Genomic DNA, 22,452 nt, shown 5'->3' with positions numbered 1-22,452 from the left:
TTTTAATCTAAAAGTTGTATTTAATACTTAATACATAAGACATGTAATGTAATGTCCTTACATATTGTTTCATAATGTTTAAAGTGAATACTTGTGACATACTATGTGACATCTTACCCAGTCAACATATATTCATTTGGTTTTTCTCTTGTTTTTCTTTTACAATTTTTTAAAATTAACATATTATGTTATGTAACGATGAAAGGCAAGTTAACTTCTGACATGTTGCTGAATATAAAAAAGGGGGGGGTGCTTGTTTTTTTACTTTTGTATTTCAAATTGTGTTTTATTATAATATGACTGACTGTTGATATTTTGTCCAGTTGACTATTTATTTATAGATGAAATATTTTTGAATTACGATATTTGAATTTAAGTATATTGTTGTTGCAACAAGATTTAAAATCCTCTGACCATCAACATATATTTAAAAAGGCAGGCATGCAATCACAATAAAGGCAAAGCTTTTAAGGCACGCAAAAGCAGCCTGCATTGCAAACCACATTGAAATGAATATTTACTTAGCAGACTAATGAAATGCACAATTGTGTGAGTAGCTTTTACAAAGATATTGGATGTAATAAAGTTTCAAACTCCAATTCAAGCTTGTTCCCAGATGAGCTGCATTCAACTGATTTGCATGTGCTGATTTGCATGTGGCTGAAAAACACACAACAAACTATGTGTGACTGAGGAGGCATTTAACAACTTAGCGATCATCAATCTTCTGTTCTCTTCTGATCTCTATTTATTGTATTACAGCTTCTTCCTGTCTGGCCTCTATCATTGATTTTGATTCTAATAAGCAGACAGTGGTTTCAGAGTAATGTGGTTTCCGATGAAGATAAATGTATCTAAGGACTAGGAGGAAGACTACGGAGTTGCTGAACCCTAATAAGGAAATGGATGTAATAATGATGAAATGAATCCACATTTTAAAACTGTGCTGTTTCCAATAATATCCATATGGTAGCCGTTCTGCTATTCTACTACTATTAGTTTTTTTGGCTAAATAAGTTGTCTCTTGACAAACTGGACATAAAAACCAAACTAACTTTTATTAAATTGAGAAACCATTAGGAGGTATGATATGATTACTACACTTTGCTTAAATACATGTACGTCTAATGGCACGAGTTTGAGGGGCATCTTGTGGTGATCTCTTGCAAATGCAGGAAAGTACATGAAAACACAGGAAAGACCCATCGACGTCGGCACTTCTGGGTAACAGCTTCACCCAGTGGAGAGCTGTGGTAATGTCTCTGGAGCTCCTCCTGTTCGGATATAAAAGCTGAGAGTCCCACTGCAGAGAGAGAAAGAAACACAGAGGAGAAAACCCATGAGGACTGACACCGGCCAAGCTCTGAAGATTCTGTGCTCTCCTGGATTACAGTCTGCCCTCAGTCCATTCACAGACTTCTACTGGCCTGATCTGAGGTCAGAGGTCAACCCTCTGCTTCAGCAACAGGATCTACTGCGGAGAAACCTACAGGAGCTCCACAGCCTAATGGACCAGTGGCGAGCCGTCAGGGCCCTCTAGGCCCTCTGTGAGGGCCTAAGATATTCTAAAAAATAATATTTGAAAACGTTTTTAAAAAAACGTTTTTTTAAAAAAATATTATTTTGTTGTTGTTACATTTTTCATTAGTTTTACCAAAATAACTTGATTTAATTGTATTTAAAATAATATTTCCAAAGAAATAAATCCTTCGAATCTGCCTGTTCAGTTTCTGTTGGAATGTGAAGGGTTAAATGCCGTCTCTGCGAGTTATGTGAAGACGGGAGAGCTTGTTGGTCCCTCTACATTCACAGAGGGCCAGCCAGTGCTTGAATTGGAATGAAAAAGGTGCCAGTACTCTAAAATCAGCAACTTTTTCAAGTCAATTTTATATCAGTGCTTGAATTGGAATGAAAAAGGTGCCAGTACTCTAAAATCAGCAACTTTTTCAAGTCAATTTTATATATACAGCCCACAAACAAGAATTTGGCTACTATAATGCTGGTGGGTTTGTCTCTTTACTACTGTATATTTTAGAAAGGTTCACTGTACTTAACATTTTTTATGATAGGCAGCGGATATTGCTAAAGCTCAGTAAGGTCAATATTAACTGAAAATATAGCAATCAAAGTCTAGATCTTCTGCTGAAGACACATGAAGCAGAGACCTTTCAGGTGAGAGCCCCTCTGGTGGTGTTCAACATTAATGACAAGGAAACAAAGCTCTGGTCAGAAGCATTTTTATAAAAAGCTTTAACAAAATTAAGTATTTCTGTACATTTTGAATGCAATCTAACTTTCCAACTCAGAAAACGAAAAAGTGCCAAAAGTCTTCTCACATGGCTGAGCTGCTTTGCAATATACTTCACCACTGAAGAATACAAATATGTATAAAGTAAACTATGATGCAATCTAACTTTCCAACTCAGAAAAATGATAAAGAGCATGAACAAAGAACATGTAAAAACAAATGCAAAATTTGCACAATCTAAAATGAGAAACTGTAACTGCAAGTAACAAAGTCTGAGCCATGGTAAAGAGTTACATTGAATACCAAGCTGATCAGATAACTCCCTGGTTGGTCTGAAGTCCTTCTATCTCCAGGATCTGTACAAATCGGCACATTATGCCAAAAGTCTTCTCACTGGGTGAGCTGCTTTGCAATATACTTCACATTGTTAGAAAAGGCTCCAGAAGGCCTTGGGGACATCAGTATCAGGGGCTGGAGCTGGACAGGCTCTTTCATCAGCACTTCTCCTTCCCTTTGCCAGCCAGGACCTCACATACTGTTCCGGATTGAACTGTCCTAGTGATGGTCCATTACATTTAATGAAAACCAGGTTGGACAGTCGGCTGACAGAGAGAGCATTCCTTTTTGCAGTAAGGATATCGTTCATGCAGCTGAATGCCCGCTCACACTCACTAGTGGAGACAGCGATGGTTCGGACTGCTTTCAGTAGAGGCTCCATGGCAGCAGGTGTACGGGATGCCCTGGTTTCCTTGTATTCGCGAAAGCCCTGAACAGTCTCTCTTCTGTCCACTTTCAGCACTTCGCACAAACGTAGCACCTCTACGTCCCCATACTGTACATCTAACTCCTCTTCAGGCCAACTTCCAGGATGGATAACTTTCATGTCCTGGATTAGCTGATTGTCCCGGGCCTCCCGGCCATGTAATGGGATTTCTCTTGTGCTGACATGAGAGGAGGTTGTGGAAGTCATTCTGTGTCTCAGATTCTCTACCATACTGCGGAAAAACTGACCTGCATGAATCTGTACAAGCCTGCCATTCTCACGCAGGGCAACACCCTTGAAGGACTTCTCAGCTAGAGCTGTATGAACTGTAGTCATGTGTGGGCCAGGCATGGTGACCATGGATTCAAAAACTCGTATTTCTCGAGTTAAGAGCCTATCTGCTGTAGGCAGTGTCATCTCTCTTTTTTGGAGTTGCCGAGAGAGGTCGCTGAGCTCTGTGAGCGCATCGTACATCAGTCCCAGATTGCTGACAAACGTTGCAGATGTGAGCACATCATCCAGGCCCTTGTACTTTGCTCTGTCTCTGGAATCCCTGCTCGTGTCGTTTGCAGCATTTGTGAAGTGATCATGAAGCACTCGGTAGTTTTCCCAGACTGCTCTGACGCTCCTTTCACTTGAAGCCACCCAGCGGATGGACAAAACACGCCCTATCACCAGGAGACGCTGTCCGACTGCTTGCGCACACTGCGCTAACTGCCTCTGATTTTTGGGGGAGGCATGGAACAAGGAATAGAGTTTGTCAAAAAAGATCTGGAAATGATTGAGCCCTGAGACCTCCTTGACCACATCCCCAACTGCCAGCTCTAGACGATGATTGGAGCAGTGCCACACAAACAGGCTTGGGAATTTACTACACAACTGGGTAGCAACGCCTGTTCTCTTCCCTAGCATGACTGAAGCCCCATCACATGCAAAAGAAACGAAACACTGACCTAAAAAGTCCTCGTTAAAATCTCTTCCAAGACACTCCATTAACGCCTTTGTGATGTCATCAGCCGTTGTTCCATCCAACTCGATCAGCTCCCAAAAAAACGTTTCGGGCTCAGCATCAGCTAATGCTGAGCGTAGACACACAACAAGCACCGTTTTACCACTAATAGTGGTAGATTCATCAACCAAAACACAGAGTTTTCTTTGGTTTTCTGTAATGTCTTTTGCCATTTTTTTCTTCAGCTCATGAGCTATGTGGTCGATGATTTCGCCACAGGTTTTATTGGAGTGCAAAACCCTGCCCACGTTCAGCCCATTCAGTTTCTGTACATTCAAATCAATTGGCATGTCTGTGAATGGCCGGCTATGTTTGCCAATTTTATATGCCGTTCGAAAAACTCTGATAGTGGTGTCTAATTCAGATTTATGCATAGACTGCACTTGATGTTGAATAGTTTCACGTGAAGCAGATGTAAGGATGTCAGCAGCTTTTACATGGGCTTGTGATTCTTTATGTTCTTTGATTTTTTTTCTCAGGCTAGCTTGTTGTTTGCCCTTGTCAACACCGAAATGAGACACTGCACACTCACCCCATTCAGTTGACAGTTTCAGTCCTTGTCCAGTGTGTATTCCCAAAGATTTGACATCTCTGCATATCCGACATCCTAGCTTCTTATCTTTAAGAAGGAGCCATGCATTGGTCTTGCAAAAAATATTGCACCTGGTCCGTTGTCCAGCAGTCAGGTGCATCGCTTTGCCCGGTGTTGGTGGTGGCAGTTGCGCCAGCAGCAGCTAACGTTAGAGGCTCTGGAGGAGGCGGCGGAGCTAGTGCTAATGCTAATGCACTAGAACTTGGAGCAGGAGGATCAACCAAAGAAAGCTCCCCATCAGACACAATTTCCAACACAGGCACAGCATTCTCTGTATTTGAAGTTTCTTCCGGCGACAACCGCTGTCTTTTTGCACTTTTATTAATCCACGCTAACATTTTAGAAATGCTAATTTGTGACGTGACTTGCTTTCCTTCTCTCGGGGGCGTGCCTGCTCTGTTCTATCACTCTACATAGCCACCCACTGGGTGGGAGTTGCACTGCATAAACACAACACACGTGCATCTAGGTATGTAAATTGTAAAGCATTAAAACATGGTTTTACTAACAGTTTTCAGTATGTTGTTACTTCGGCATTATTATTATTATTATTATTTTGAAACGTGTATTACTATTAAATCACGGTCAAATAGGTTAATTTTGACATAGTCGTTTCCACCACAGTATTTACATGGAGAAGATAAGCCCCGCCCCCTCTCCAGCACGTTCTGTTTGAATGACAGGAGTAAACAGCTGACAGCCGCTGTGAAACTCCAGCGGTTAGAGCGATGAGAATGTCCGTTCGGCACCTCATGACGCATCTACTGAGTACCGGGCGGCTGTATATATATATATGGATGCAGGGTCGGCTCTAGAACAACTTGAATGGGGGGGAAATCATTTACCAAGGGGGGGCACACACTGCCGTCAACAACCAACACACAAACACCAACGCAACTTCAATTTAAAAAAACATGCTGTAAAGTCTATTGTCTTTCACACACATTGCAGGGTGTAGTGCTATTGTATAGCGCACCTATGACTTGTGCATACATGCACGGTTGTGGCACGACCACCAAAACAGAAACATATAAGGACAGAGGGTGTCGTTTTCTCATACTGATATTCTGCACAAACTGTGCTGTTGTATTTGCTGTAAAGTGTCTTTACTGTAGGTTATTTTTTATTATATGTACAGCACTTTGGCTCGACCAAAAATCGTTGAAAAATGTGCTATATAAATAAAACTTGATTTGATTTGATATGGACATAGGCCATCATATAAAAAGTGTGCAAATGTATTTAGTATCCTATCCATGTGAACATGTTTTAGGTGGGGGTGGACCTAACCTCCTCTAGGAGGGTCTGGGGGCATGCTCCCCCGGGAAGATTATTTTAAAAATATTGAAGTTAAATGCATCAATCTGGTGCACTTTGAGAGCAAAGTGAAGAGATCTATGGATAGCCTACATCTCTCAGCATCCATATGAAACAGAACTGTACACAGATTTACTTTTTCTTTATGGATATTTCACTAATCATTCCCCTTTTAAACTGTATTCTTGTGTTACTGTCCTATAGTATTTCGTACCCGTTTTTCATTTATTCTCTCTTTAATAACTATAATGATCATATAAAGGTATTCCTCGAAAATACTTACATAAATTGTGACCAAACCGTTTGAGACCCACTGAGATAACTTACACTAAAGTGAACTATCTAAACACTGAGAGAGTCCTTACCTCACTGAGCTGACGTTATAAGATCCTCTCAGTCTGACAGGAGAGGACTCTCCTCCACCTTGGTGTAGAAACAGCCCTTTATATCCGTTAGCATAGCTAGCTAACCAGATGCTAACCACAACATTCCACGTTACCGCTCGCGCACTCACAAAATGCGCTCGTGCCACACACACACAGAGCTTGAATGAAACACAGAGACCCATGTACTTGTACTGTACTGTATATCATATTATTTTCGATGGCTTTACTGTATAATCAGTATAACAGATGAACAGATCGCCACTGGGCTTTCATCAAAACACTCAGCCACGTAATGATAACAAAAAAAAGGTCGGGGGTCATTGGTCAAGCAACACACCAATCAGAGAGCAGCAGTGAGCACACCTCAGGCTGTGTTTTATATTTGTATAATTTATTTCTGATGTATTTCACACAAAAAACCTTTAGTGGAAACGTTTTCACTTAGCCTATATGATAAAAAAAAGAAAAAATCGGCAAAGTGACAAGGCTTGCCCACCCTGCGTTGGGGGGGCACAGTGACTCATTTGGGGGGGCATGGCCCGCGAATGACCCCCCATGACGCCGACCCTGTATGGATGTATAATAAGAACGGCGGGAGAGTGTTGAGTACTGGCACGGTGCATGAGTACCGGAGTACCGCCAGCATGCCGGTACTGAGCAAGAAGTGCCGGTACTCCATGGGTCAGAACCAGAAGTGCCGGTACTGCGTACCGGTGAGTACCGGCCCAATTCCAGCACTGGGGCCAGCTATAGTAACTCAATGAGAGAGTAATGTCAAATGACAGTACAATTGACCAATCATATCTTCCCTCTAAATGGGCGGACTTTATTTTCGCGGACTTTATGACAAGTCACTCCTCGGCTCTTGGTAGTTCAGGCATTTATCAAACCTGGCAACTCCGGGCTTCCTGGCAGCTGTCAATCAAAGTCCAGCGGCTCCGCCCCAAAGTGCCAGAAACTTTTCACGCGGGCGTAGACAGACTCCGCGAGCGAGTGAGGCTGACACTCCCGCGAGGGAGCAAGAGGGCTGTCTCGCGGGGGTTTAATCTGCGCGCGAGGGTCATTTCATGCGCGTGTAAAAGCACATTTTCCGCTCGTGAGTAGCTTGTTTTGCGCGCTAGAATATTGACCCAAATCTGACTCCATACTTGTTGGTCCCTCTGTAGATTCACAGAGGGCCAGCTATAGTAACTCAACGAGAGAGTAATGTCAAATGACAGTACAATTGACCAATCATATCTTCCCTCTAAATGGGCGGGCTTTATTTTCGCGGACTTTATGACAAGTTCCGCCCGCTGTGAGGTCTATGCAAGTGGTGCAGTGACGCGTCCTAAAACCCGGAAGTAAGCTTCGCTCGGATTCCCTCACAGAAAGCGGGTTTTGGAAAATAGCTGGAAATAAGGTCTGTGGAAAACGAACCTGTTAGATAAATGCACGTTTTGTTCAGACGGATAATATCCACATGTCTACCCTACTTTTATTATTTTCGAATCATAAATCTAATCGATAGATTTATGATTAGCATAAGTTCGTTCATGATGATGGCTCACTTCAGTGATAGTGAGGACATCGTTGCGAAATTATTAACCGAGTCATTTTCAAGATTGAGTTACAATGATAAACTGGAGTGGCAAAGGATCAGCTGAATGACCCGCAAGTGCTTCATCCAAAAGGACAGGAGGATGGACTTTGTGTTTCAGTGATTTGATCATCAAAGGTAGGCCTTGTCATTTTCATTGCGGGCCGCCGTGCCGACTTAATTCATTTGTAATTGCTACTTGGCTGTAGGCAGTGGTGTAGTGGGCGTTGGACGCGGGGGTACGCCGTACCCCCACTTATTTGGAGCATGATCTTTTTTTTAATAGTCTAATAAATATAAAATCATTGCCAGTCTTATCAGTTGCAAGTGTGTACATTTTGTTGTAATAATGACAAAAACATAATACATTTCACAGTAATTATAATACAAAATAAAAACGATTTCCTTAAAGAATTATGATTCGTCATCACGCTCGTGACCCCGCGGCGAGCTGGGGGTGTGTCAGTCACACACCCACGGCCAGCTTACCGCCCGCCGATTTTGCGGCAGCTCTTTCCCTCAAGAACGCTAACAAAAAAGCTCTATAATGGCAGGCAAACATTTTTTACTTGACTTCTTTTCTAAAAAGAATATAATTCACAAGAAGAAAGAAGCTAGCAGCACCGAAGCTACAAGTGAAGCTACTAGTAATACATCATCAGAAGAGCCGCCTAAAGACGTGGATAATGCTAGCTAACGTGCACGTTAGCTGCGCTGGCAACGTTCCCCTGGCTAGCTCAAGCTCACCTTTCCCAGAGGTATGGACGGAGGAGATGTGGCGGAGGAAACAAGAGGCATACCCGTGGATAGACTGCAAAGCTGGGAAACTGGGCTGCAAAGTTTGTTCATCCATTTCGGATTTATCAGACAGTCTTCAAAACCCAAGGTGTGTGTGTGTGTGTGTGAGAGAAAAGCAGCGCTGTCTGCTTATTTGCAATGTAGGCTAGGCCTAATCAGAATAATTTCAAGTCCAGATTCAATGTTTGCATTAGTAGGCTATATATATGTTTCGTTTTGTTTATTTAATAAGTTAATTTCAGGACAACTGGGAATTTTGTTTGTTTGTTATGAGTTTTAAATAGATTTTGAAAGTGGAGATAGAGAGAGATAGAGAGAAAAGCAGCGCTGTCTGCTAGTTGCAATACTGTAGCTTATGCAATTTAGGCCTATACATTGTTAACGTATGTGCCAGTGTGTCCATGGTTTTGAGTCTGTGTGTGTGTTGAGCACAGCGCCGTCTGCTTTTTGCAGTACAGTAACTAAAGTAGGACTAAGCATACCGGTAGTTTCTGTGGACCTGTCTGCCCGTTTTGTGAGTGCACTGCGCGCGTGTGCACTTGTGTGGCATTGTTTGGGATGACCTAATTTAAAATAGCGTCCCCCCAGTAAAAAAATCCCCACTACACCACTGGCTGTGGGTGCCCTGTCATGATAGGTGTAGGTATAAATGATGTTGTTTTGTGTGGTAGAGGGTTGTTGTCATTGATGCGTTTTGCACCCCGGACCGCTGTTTGGATATTCCGCTGAAGTCTACGTTGAGACGTAATATCTCTTCTTTTTTTTCGAGGGAAGGGGGGGGGGGGTCAGAGGGCCTAGGTATAAAAGTCACGGCTCGCCACTGTAATGGACAAACTTCAAACTGACATTCTGGAGGAGCCTTTCCACACAGGTGAGCAACTTGCAGTGTCCTACTATCTGCAGAAAGAGGGGGGGCCTGACTATGGACACTCAAGGCTTTTCTCCAGAGGAGCTGGGCCGCAAGCAGAGTCAGCAGGAAGACGGAGAAAAAGAAGGAGGATGGGTAAGGCTGCTGATCTTACAGACGCCAGGAGTTCACTCAGGAGTCAGACCTGCCTGAAGGGCCAGACTCTGAAGCCGTCTCCTGCTGCCTGGCTCCAGACAGGAGGCTCCACATCCAGGAGCCAGGCTCCGTGTCAGGGGGGGGGGGGGGGGGGGGAAACCCTCTTTAATGGTTACACATGCACACACAATGAAATGTGTGCTCTGCTTTTAACCCATCCTAGTACCAGGAGTCTATATAGGAGCAGTGGGCAGTTATTGTACAGAGGAGAGAGAGCTGACATAATAATTATTTCCAACAAAAATTATGTGTTGTGCAGAAAATTGTATAAATTAAAAAAAGCAACAGAAAAAAACGATTTTGAATTTAAACTCATTTATTTATTATACAAAACATACATATGTTCATCTTTCAAAATGTGCATATAACGTTTTTTTTTTTTTTAAATTAAAAAATGTTTTCAATCAGTCCATGTTTTCAGGATTGTCCTGTACGCTGCATGCCTTGTGTGTGTGTGTGAACACACTGCTGTGTGTTCTCCTCCTCCCCCCATAATAATGTTATGCCAAAATTAAAAGTAGAAAGGATTTTATTGTGTTGGGTTCAACCCGAAGTAAATATGTTTTTTGTTTTATTTTCACAGGTGAAGTCATTTAAAAAGAAGAAAATCCATAGTGTCTTCATGAACTTTCCTAGTTTGATGATAAATATTATTGAGATTCATTTTTAAATGATTTAAATTATATTTGTATTGCAGGTTATTGTCTACAATGGTACACACAAACAGTATTATTTATCAACGTGTCTTACAATAACAACTTGAGGGGCATAAAATAACATCATTTAAATTATTAGTCAAGTTGTATACACATCCATGGGGATAAAGATTATTTCACAAGATCTTTTATTCCTTAGCATAGGAACGTGCTTTCCAGGAATCCATGGGATACAGTCTTTTTAGTATGACTAGTTTTTTTAGTTTCCTAAATGCAAAACAATGTTTTCTTTTATTTCTCAGCATGAGACTGTCCAAACATGTCATGCTCTACATATAACATTCCTCTGTATCTGTCATTTGCATTATGTGTCCATTAGATGGCAGCATTTCCTTCTACATTAAACAGGAAAGCTCTCCTCCAATCTCAGCACTTTGCCACTAGTTGTCATCCTAGTTTAACAAAAGACTACATGTTAAAAAAAAACACTCCTCATTAACATAAATTGTCATTCTATTTGACTTATATGACACATGCTGTTTTTTATTTTGTTTAAAGGTGAACATTTTTTCACAACATATGTTTCTATTGTGCATGATAATGTTCATAATGCACTCATGTTATTATGTCATTATGTGATATGTCACCTGGATGCATAATAGTGAATTTACACAAGTAAATGACCACCTGTTTCATGTTTAAACAGACAGGTTTCAATCCAAAAAGGAAACAATTTACTGTGCAGATGATAGCTTGGGTGCCACATTTGAGAATTTTGAGAATTCAGCATTTTATTCATTTATCCATTGTACGGAGAATACTGATACAGAGAACTGCGCATAGAAGTAGGGCATCAACAACACAGCAGGCAGGATTTAAAACCCACAGTCTACATTTCAGCATATCTCCTAAAAAAACAAGACGGATGATGAAACCTGGACTGGCAAACACAGCTCTTTGCTCGGGGATATCACGTCAAGGCTGGTGTCGGTATTCAAAGAGAATATTTGAGATTTCAGGAGGGGGGAAACATGTTTTTTTGCCAAGAGTTCACCTTTGGATGAACTCCCCAAAGTGAAGGCAGGATAAAAGTGAGGAGGAGGAGAACGAATGGTAACGGAAATAGAGGAAGGATGAGGAAGAGGAGGATGAGGAGGAGGAGAAAGCAAGGCTCCATGTAAATCATCCGCATTGTTCTCCTAAAGCTGCTTGTACACACACATACACACACATATATTGAAGACACAAGAAGAGCATCACACACACACACACACACACACACACCTTGGTCCCAAACTTGCACTTCCTTGTTCCTGTCTTAGTTTGTCCCTCATTGAGATGGTTTTTAATGCGCCATAATCTCCCCTCTCTCCCCTGAACACATAAAAGAGATATCCTTCTATCTGTGTAAGTGGTTCTGACAGCCACCAGCTCATCACACACACACACACACACACACACACACACACACACACACACACACACACACACACACACACACACACACACACACACACACACACACACACACACGCGCAGACCAGCCAGCTCATCAACATGCAGTTATTCCTTTGGCGCCGGATTGCAGGCTGTTAATTGGCTGCCAGGCAGAATGTGTGTGTGTGCATTTCTGTACTGCAGAGCCAGGGTTGCTAAGAAATTCCCGTCACGTCTGCGAGTCTCGATTAAGACGTTGCTCCAGTTTTTCCAACAGACAGACATTTGGGGAGGAGAGGGGGGGGGGAGAGAGGATGCAGCAGGGGGGAAGAGAAAGATGAGAGAACGCCAGAGGAGTGAGAAGGGAGGAGGTGATGAGGCGGGACTCAGCAGAAGAAGAGGAAGAAAAAGTGAAGGGCGAGTGAGGCAAAGTTGGTGAAATGCTGCAGTGGTCTTGTGTGAAGTACCTGGAACTGATAACTCCCCCGTATTGACTTCCTTATCTCTATTATTGAGTCATAGACGAGGAGCAGTTATTTCAGAGTTCCAGTAAGTCCTGTTCATTTTCTGCAATGTGACAGACAGTGCTGGCTCACCTGCAGAGCTTGGAAAGGTAACTCCGGGATGAATCTTCAGAACTTACAGTTTTTCTCGATTGCTAACACACTAAAATTATACATAAAGCACAATTATTTTAACTGACACTCAAAGAGCAAAACATCGGCTCAAATCTCCAAAACACGTTTTCAGCTTTTCACACAATTTGCAAATCAACATGGCACTTTTTGCAAACCACTGCACACGTTTCTCCACTAAGACACAGGAATCTGACATAAAGTCACGTGTTAGCTGGTTTAAAACACTGATATTCAAAATGCCTCACACATGGACCAATGATCAAGAAACACGTTCCACCTGACCAAACACCTGATAGCATAATTGTTGGCTCATCAATCAGGATGTTAGCACTATAAAAGACCACAGGTGAGTACTTTCTTACAGCAACAATGGAAGCCAACATGGAAGCAAGATCAAGAGGAAGAGGTGGGGTGAGAGTGAGAGGAGGAGGAAGAGGTGGGGTGAGAGGAGGAGGAAGAGCTAGGCTGAGAGTGAGAGGAGGAGGAAGAGCTGGGCTGAGAGTGAGAGGAGGAAGAATGAGAGGTAGAGGTAGAGCTGGAGGGAGAGGACGTGGACAAAGAAGAATACTCTCTAATGAAATGAAATGTTATCAACCATGGTTTGACAATGAAAGAGGCTGGACGGAGGATTCAGCCTAATCCAAGCCGATGTACTGTTGCCTCTGTAATCCGGACACTTAGACTTGAAAACAGGTTAGTTACCAGTTTGTAGCTCTGCATAACTCATGATATATCAGTGCTTATATCTGTTGTGTGAAACGTATTTACTTCATTACTGTAATTGAATTGTTGGCATGTTGCATACTATAACTGTACAACAATCCTGCACAATGTACTGTGGTACACTTACTTTTATGCAACACAGACACTGACCGACCACTATATCTTTGTTGTTTATCTGAAGGACTGAGAAACAAAGAGGTGCACTTGGAAGGCTGAGATGCATGTTGCACAATGTTATTTTTGAATAAAATGTGATTTTTTTTCAACAACTCATTTGTGTTTCTCCATTTACTGTATTCCTGTAAACTCAAGCAATCTTTCTCTGCAGAAACCTCTAAGTACAGAGCACAGCCCATAACAGATGAAAGTGCTTTAGATGATGCTCAGCAGTGTCAGTGTGTAGTTGGGTGGTCAAACAATCTAGTATTAGTAATTAAGTGTGTTATATTTGGTGCAAAAGTTTGCATTTGGTAAGTGTTTATGTAGTTTTGAGTGCAGTTCTTCACTTAGCAGGAGAAATTAGGTGTTTTGCACTTTGGGTGTGGGGTTTTGTGAATTGTGTTTAGTGTTCTGAGAAACTGAGCAATTAAAAAAAAAGAAGTGTGTTAGCAATCGAGAAAAACTGTAAAAGGAGTGTTAGACAATATCTGTTCCATGGATTAAATGTCACAAGCTAAAGAACTGTCAGTCTCACGATAAAGTGTTGATCTTTCGAAAACTGTTTCTCCTCTCCGTGCACCTCGGGAGTTGAATTGGTGCCAGAACCCTACTCTGCTTCAATTTTGGATGATTTCAACAACCGTGGTGCAGTGTTTTGTTCCCGATTGCACCATGGAAGCATTATGATTTTGTAATGGCTCTAATTACCGGCAATGACTAGCTGCTTCTGTGTTGCAATGGTGACCCAAGGCCACACACTGATGGGAAGAAGTTGGGGCAGAAGGGTTGGAATTTAGGACATTAAAGGAGACATGTAGTGCTGCATTTAAGGTTCACTTGCATTTTTGGTTTTCCCTAGGCTAGAACATGTTTACCCGCTTTAATGTTAAATCTTTTATCCTGTAATATTCCTGTATTCAGCAACTGTTTGAAACTCTCTGTTTTAGCGGCTGTCTCTTTAAGACCACTGTGTGCTTTGATTGGTTTTCCGGGTCTTTCCCATCTGCACACTTGGTGTCACTGCACCGGTATTGCAACTGTGAAATGATGGCATCAAAACCTTCAACATATACTCTTCATCAGTGACGTGCGGTGACGTTCATGGCTGGTGAGGCACTGACTCTTTCAGAGTCAGATTTACAAATATTATATTTTGACCTTAATCGAAATTTTCGGTTATTTTCAAAAGCTTTTTTAGTCTGATGCTTCGATTCATTTTAAACAGATTGTTCAACAAAAGGATACCCACAATCTAAATATTGGATTGTTCTTTCTTAGTAAGATCCCATGTTCATTTTACAATTGTGGTCTTACCTTGACTTGAAGATGAAGTCCATGCTATCCTTCTGGACAACAATCTCCATTACATTTTTGTAAAAGTCCTCCTTATCTCCCTCTAGTTTCAAAACAAAAGTCTAGTTTGTTGTTACCGTCTCTGCGTAGAATAACAGTAGTGACAAGAACATGTGGGGGACCCTGATGTAAACAAGACGAAAGTCTTTCTCTGGTCTGCATCCCCTTAACAATTGTATGTTTTGAGCTGTACTGTACTGTACCCAATATACAAGCTGTTAATAAACTTTTCAATCAATCAATCAATGGGCTCACGTGCGCCCCCTTCAGTGCAGCAGAGGTTATGGCTGCCTCTCCAGGTACTTTTTTCATTGCTGTTGTATGGTGAGACCAGCGAGCCTAAATATCATATATACGTGAAATAAGTTATTTAGAGACTATGGATGGCGAGGATAAATGTAATAAAGGGATCTACAAACATTACATTGGTGACATACAGTGAGATAGTAACAGGCATGCGCTTAGGGCCCACTTTCCAGCCAGTTTCTGTGGGGTGGCGCATTCTGAGGTGAGGCAGAGCTCAGCTGTGCCTCACCTCACCCCACAGTAACTGGCTTGAGCGCGCTCACAAAATAAGTGCCCGCGCTACATTAGTGCCCGCGCTCCAGCCAGTTACTGTGGGCTTACGTGAGGCAGAGCTCGTCCCTGCCTCACTCCTCTTCGCTCCCATGTAGTTGTAGCGGAGCTCGGCCAATTTGCTGATTTTGACTATAAAAAGCGATTGGAATCATACAGAAATCACACTTACAACACAGATCAGTGGAGACATTATATTATTATTACTATTTAGTTTTTCTTTAGTTGTTTTTCCGTTACATTGGAGTATGACAGGTGAGGCTCTGCCTCCCCTGCCTCCCCTGACTGCACGTCGCTGCTCTTCATAGTAGAGTTGTGACATCACAAAGTTACGAGAGTCCTGAAGTATCGTTTTCTAAGGCTTAGTTTTCGATGATGAGCTGCTTGCCTTCATGGATTGGGCGTTAGGATACTTCTACGGTGGCCCTGAAGTGCAAGTCAAAACAGCATTTCGACAGCGCAACATGTCCCGACACATCAGCCGTTAGCTGTTAGCACTCAGAGCTCACAGCTCCTCATATCTGTTCAGAAACTGGACAAAAGTTAAACATGAACAAACCACAGACTGTCTGTCATGGTGAATACAGTCGCTGCTTTATTTATGTCTGTATGCCGTTGTTGTGAGTTTGGACGGAGCAGCGGTTGGTTTTTCCTGATTCAGAAAACACGCATTTAAAAAGGTTTTTCGCCTGCCGTCTTGTACGCACACTTGTCACAGCATTAATTCATGGTTTTTACTAACCGGTATCAGTATGTTGTTACTTCGGCATCATTTTGAAACTTGTATTACAATTAAATCACGGTAAAATATGTTCATTTTGTTGTAGTCTACCAGGTGTTTTGTGAAATGCTGTGGTGTTTTGTGAAATGCTGTAGCATTTTCTAAAATGCTGTAGTGTTTTGTGAAATGCTGTAGTGTTTTCCTGAAATGCTGTAGTGTTTCCTGAAATGCTGTAGTGTTTCCTGAAATGCTGTGGTGTTTCCTGAAATGCTGTAGTGTTTCCTTAAATGCTGTGGTGTTTTCTGAAATGCTTTGGTGTTTTCTGAAATGCTGTTTTGACTTGCACTTCAGGGCCACCGTACATACCCTTATAATAATAAAGAAAAGTGAAACTTAAAACTACATTATTTTATAATAGTAACCAAGTTGTTATTGTGGCTAAACTCGACCAAACCGTTGACATCCTACTTTCAAACAGCATTGTTTTGGAAAGCACTGACTCATTTTTTCATTGTGCTAATGTGATGACTGATCACAAAATGTCATGCTTATATGTGTATCGCTTTAAGGGCAATTACAATACAAATATTTTGCCGCTTAATTGGGAGTGTCCGACTTAAAAACACCAGCATGCATTGTTTTCTGTAACCTTGCACACTGCCATGGTCTTGAGTCAACTTGAATCAAGATGCATAACCAAATGCATGTGGAGTGACAACACACTCCTACTCTGAAAAAAAGCAGACATCTTATTATACTCTAACCCCAATTTGGCATATAATCAGCAACTGCACCTTGACAGCTTCTTCTGTCTGTATGCCACGTTTGGTTAGTGCAATAGGTTGTCAAATACATCACTAAAGAAAAAACCTTTTGAAATGAAAATATAGAGGGGAAAAGATACTTTCAGACACAGCTCCTACTTCTTTGCAACCCTATAGCAAAAAAAGTTAGAGGTAAAAAAGAGAGATGACATGAATAAATAAGGTGGGTATAACATAATATATTCAAAAAATAAAAAAAGCGAGCAAAACAACAGCACTGAAACACACTCACACACATACACAGTGAGTGAGTAGGGAAATAATCTGAAGGTTATGGATTCAGTGTATGCCCCTAATGAAGCCATGAGAGACTTTTTTGACGTTTCTAGGTCAAACTCCACACAGACTTGCTTTAAATTGCCTGTGCATACTGTACAAACACAACACAAACAGATTTCACTACAGATCGCCTCTTATGTAATCATGTCAGAGAGAGAGTGAGAAAGAGGACAGACACACACACGACACCTCACAGCTGTCTGTCAGACGCTGACGGCGGCGTTGACAAGTCATCATCTGCATAAACATTTTGATTTCAACCAGAATATTTTTGTTATACGACTAGTCAGATTGTGACAGTAGACAATAGCTGCCCAGAAGCTTTGTAACAGACAGAAACAATGATTTGTGCCACACTCTGTGCCATGGTGTCAATGGCAGCACAAGATGTCATTACCCAAACAAATGGAAATTAAAATGGTCATTAGTATAGACTTAAATTGGATAAATCAAACTTTAATCCCACCTAATTGGCCTCATTTGTTACCTTTTTCAAATTCTCAAAGGTCATAGAACAAGGTTAATTAAAGAGCCTGCTATCTTTCTCAATGCATTTGTGTTCTTATCTGCTTTGGTGACCTTGATTCACCTTTATTTTACATACAAAGTAAAAGTGACCCTTGTGAAATCTCCCTCCCGTACTCCCTGTGTGTGTGTTTAAAAGTGTGTGTGTGTCTATGTGAAGGACCACAATCTAAGTGATCTCAAGGTGCTATCATGTTTGTTTGATGGAGGTTAATTAAACAGGTAATAGAAACCAGCCTTCTCTCATCGCTATCGATTTATTTCCACATGCTCGCACGCACAGGCTCGATACCCTAAAGCCTCTGGTCTCTAAGAGGAGATGTCTGATACTCCCACATCAGCTATCAACAAGCTTTCATGTTTTAATGGGTCTGTTTAACCTAATCCACATTAGCCCCAAACCTTCAACCCCCCGCCACCACAGAGTCCTTCACTGGAAAGTGTTTGTTTGATGAAAATCAAACGGATGATCCCACTAAAGACGCATCCTCCATCAAACACATACGCCATTCTTTAGATGCATGAATCTGAAGCAAAGCCAAACCACAGGGCGGATCACAACTGAAAGGAAGGGACATATATTTAATTAAACGAGGACTTACACAACAAATTAAACTGTGACGATAACTCTATAAAATGAGACTGTTGTTGCCGACAGCAAGAAAACTGATTTTGCATTCTTTTACAAACTGCTCTTGGTGGCTCTGGGGAAAGTCAGTGTGTCTTAGGGAAAGCAGACTAACTAAAAGTAAACCAAAAACAAGTGACCTGCCAGTCATCACTGTGGGGATGGAAGCTGAATCCATAATTGTTTGTGGAGCCACGGACTGTTTATTATTTCAGGACAAAAAGAGAGTCATTTGAGACTAGATACTCATCTGTATTGTTATTATACTCACACAGGAATGTAAATATTCCAATTGAGAGAGAAATCTCAAAAAATGTGACTGTCAATTCCCCCGGATGGCCAAAATATACTTTTTCAACTTATTCCTAATGTTATGTTATTATGCAGGTTGGTAAAGTTATCTCTCCCTCATTCACTGAGTCACTACTTTCTATAAGTAATACTCACTTAACTTAATAGGGAGCTTTAGATTGTGTGCACTTACAGTATTTTGGGTAATCTCCAACTTCTGCAGAAGTATGAAATGTAACACAACAGGGTTTTTAAGCATTTATATAATGTACATTCAATTGTGGGATTGTAAAGCTGGAGATAAACTTGCTTTTAACAATTTGCTTGTCACATTCACATCACGTATGTTAAGCATTTGCGTTACAAATTCTGACAACGTACACAAAGAACTTTCCATATGCACGCAAGACATTTGAGTGGGCACACTATAGCATAGTTATCTCCAGACAGGAAAGTAGTGTACATGCTATGGATGTTTGTGGATAGATAGAAACCCTCAATTTGCAAAATAAGGCATTGACCCTTGGTCATCGGGCAGCTATGGTCTTGCAAGACCTTCCGCAAATCTAGGGTTACCAACTACAAGACCTTCCTTTGACATTACTTTTTATTGGGAACTATACATCATATATAATATATTGTTAGTATACAGACACAAAAATGTAATTAACATTACGGTTAACATTCTCTTTAATAGTAAACAGAGTGTACCTCGGCTATAGTTTTTCCTGCTGATGCTCTGACGGTAATGTCGCCAGCCCCAAAAACGGTACTGGGTTGACAAATTGCAATTCAAATTTTAAAGAAATTAATTATATAATGATCTAAGCTGCACTTTGCACCAGCCATCCTTTGTTTAATATCTTAAAACACATAACACCAAAAATGTCTACACAGCTTTATTTTTGTGGATTTCTGTGATCTCACCCCAAGTTAACTAAAATCCCTGAACACACAAACAAAAGCGTGTTTTAGCATTAACATCTACGATACATTTTGCATATGGCATCGATATCATTGACAAAAATAAAGTGCCTGTTTTTGCCTCTTCAAAGCACCAGATTGAATTTAACACGAGCGGCATACACCGCAACATGTTTCTCTTTTCCATGTGCGCCTTTGTTCTCTACTTGTGTGCCTTTGTTCTCCGTAAGGTGCTTTGTTTGTCCATGTATCTGTATGACAATGATTAGCTGTGATGGATGATAGTGACCCAATAATTGTGACAAGGACACAACATTAACATTGAAGCGAGGACAATGGCACTGCAGCTGCGTGGCCACTGCATAATTCAGATGGGATGGATGGATGGAGGGAGAAAGAAAGGGGTAGGGGAGAACATGGGGAGTGGGGACAGGAAGGAAGGATGACACCAGTGAGGGAAAGTGGGGATGGGAGTGAGGGTACGTATAGAGCGATTTATGGATGGAAATAAAGGGGGTAAGGGAAGGGAGGGCAGATGGATGTACAGTACAGATGAATGCTGGTAATGGAGGCAGAAATGGTGGATAGGGTCAAATAAAAAAGAAAGGTGAGGATGTCTGCATGGATGGTGCAGTTGTGGGTGGTATCTGTGTGATTCGGTAGGCTATATCGAGAATACAGAAGATTCATTTTGTAAATATAAAAGGTGCGCTTCTTAATTAGAAATGAGTATTGCACTAATAATCATGATATTTCGAATACAAAACCAGTACACCATGTGATTTAGCTACATTATTAACCAAACAGAAGGACAACAAATTCAACTTGTAGTGACGGTATTTGACAAAAAAAAAGCATTTTGGTGGTTATTTTATGAAATATAGGGACATTTAAAATGGTACAATACAAATACAGTATATGTTTATTTTATGAACTATACGATAAGAAATTAATCTTGTCAAAAAAAACATTGTCAAAGTACATATTTGCTCCAATTGTGCGACGTGTCATTATCAGATAATCAGATTACAATCTACTACCACAGCTACTGTAGCAACTCTTTAATTGACTATATTTATTCATCTATGGTTGGCCACACACATACACACACAAGCCCCACCACTGGCTGCCATAGGAACTATTAGTGAAGCACTATAGGGACTCATAGATAAAGCCCATAATTTCCAGAGTCCTGATCTGTAATCACCGCTGCCTTTTAACAAGGAATAAGACAAACGGGGCCCTGAGGACTGGTTTTGATGCTCAAGCTGTATCTGTTCACTCCATCTCCAGCCTGGTCTCACTACGAAGGCGTCAAACATCGACGCTTGGGCACAAAGCACCCTTTAGTGCCTATATGAGGGCTTTCAAGTAACTCTGATGTAAAGCCATCCACGTAATTGTTAGACGTTCAATGGATATTGATAAAGAGAGCAACATTCCCCTAAGGATGGAAGGGAGGAGGGGATGGGTCAAACCAACACAAGCCTTTCACCCAAGGGACCAAGGTTCAATGGTATTACTGAGGACATCACATCTGTACCTTTTATTAACCCAAACCATGATATTTTCTTCTGAACCTCACCAAGTGACAATCTCGCTTAAACCTAACAAAAAAATGTTGTTTGATAAACATCATGTTTTGGCAAAACATGACAAGGGATGAAATTACGTTGCAATCTCTGTTGTTTCAAGAAAAACTTAAAATGTTCTGTATATATTGCTGTCTAGACTAGAGTTTTATGAGTTCTTCTCCTTGTAAACAACCATAAAACAGACTATGTTTACTCAATAACTAAAAAATAATTTCACAATTTCAATAATTAATCAAAAGTGAAACTTGCTTGTTAAATGTTTAAATGTACTTATTTACCGACACGTTATTGTTGGAGGTTTGAAGGCTTACGGCCAATGGGGTCAGGAGGTTTGTTATTGGCAGTTCCATGTTTGGATCTATCTCGACTATTTTAACTTTTTCTTTATGTTAAAATGTGTTTCGTCTTGCCTTTGGCGTCAGCGAGCTGATAAAATATGCATGGGTTGGACTTTTCACCTTTCCGATTTTTATTCCTTGTATAAATCAAAGGAAAATGGAGCCTTTTATGGTTGGAGCTCATCCATGTTTGATGTGCAGCCAGGAGGGAGACCTAGATAATAGAAGCTATCAGAACCATACAGCACTGTGTGTGTGTGTCTGCGGATTCTGTTTAGTTCCCAGCCATTAATGGACTTGAATGTTTAACACACACTTTCATAAGGTCTGTCACTGAGCTAAATGGGTTCACACCATTTATATACAGTCTATGGTTCACACACACATATACAGTACATGCTTGTATTTAATAACCACATTAAAAACTTGACTGCAATAAGACCCAACAACATGAGAAGAAATCAGCCGATGTGCCAAATGAGGTCAAGCAGTCAAGACTTTCTCTTTGCTCTACTTCAGACACATGTTAAAAGCATAAAGACCGTTGACCTTTGAAATATCGTCTTAACCTTATTCATCAATCATTCAGTCTTTATCAATTCAAACAAATTCAGCCATTCAATGTAATTCAAACATTCATTGATTTTCCTGTCTGAGAGAGGACAGAAGAAGAAGAAAATACCTTGAGGGGAATGTCACTAAAGGGATAAGCACATGGTGATCAAAGAATAGAAATGTTATTCATCATCAGTGGTGGAATGATGACTGATCGTCTGCTGGGAGTGTTCTTCACTCATATCTCTATCTGTGGATTTAGTTGGCCGATGGCGATTCGCTCTGCTGTGGGACAAAATCAATAGTAATTTAAGAAACATGACTTAATAATGACTGATTACACACTAGCACTGAGCACTACTTCTGAAGCAAAGGTCAAATTGAGCATATATCTTTCAGAGATGTATGTTAATACTAAACTATTTTGCATTAGCTGAATATATATTTGTTTGTTTGGAAAATCCACAGATTTGAC

The 22,452-nt window shown here is 41.0% G+C and overlaps 1 protein-coding gene across 1 annotated transcript; it reads left to right on the top strand.

Moving 5' to 3' along the window:
* Positions 1-198: 198 nt before the first annotated feature.
* Positions 199-10,973, top strand: LOC117554782 (heat shock protein, alpha-crystallin-related, b11). The gene is given in 7 exon segments (XM_034229295.1): positions 199-205; positions 1,292-1,347; positions 1,349-1,503; positions 9,511-9,603; positions 9,605-9,655; positions 9,657-9,827; positions 10,970-10,973. Coding segments are annotated over 7 exon segments (537 nt in total).
* The last annotated feature ends 11,479 nt before the right edge of the window (positions 10,974-22,452 follow it).

The sequence above is a fragment of the Gymnodraco acuticeps genome, unplaced genomic scaffold (assembly GCF_902827175.1).
Source record: "Gymnodraco acuticeps unplaced genomic scaffold, fGymAcu1.1, whole genome shotgun sequence".
In the NCBI taxonomy this organism is placed as follows: domain Eukaryota; kingdom Metazoa; phylum Chordata; class Actinopteri; order Perciformes; family Bathydraconidae; genus Gymnodraco; species Gymnodraco acuticeps.
Note: the sequence above shows the minus strand (reverse complement) of the source record. Positions and strands in the feature narration are given on the sequence as shown.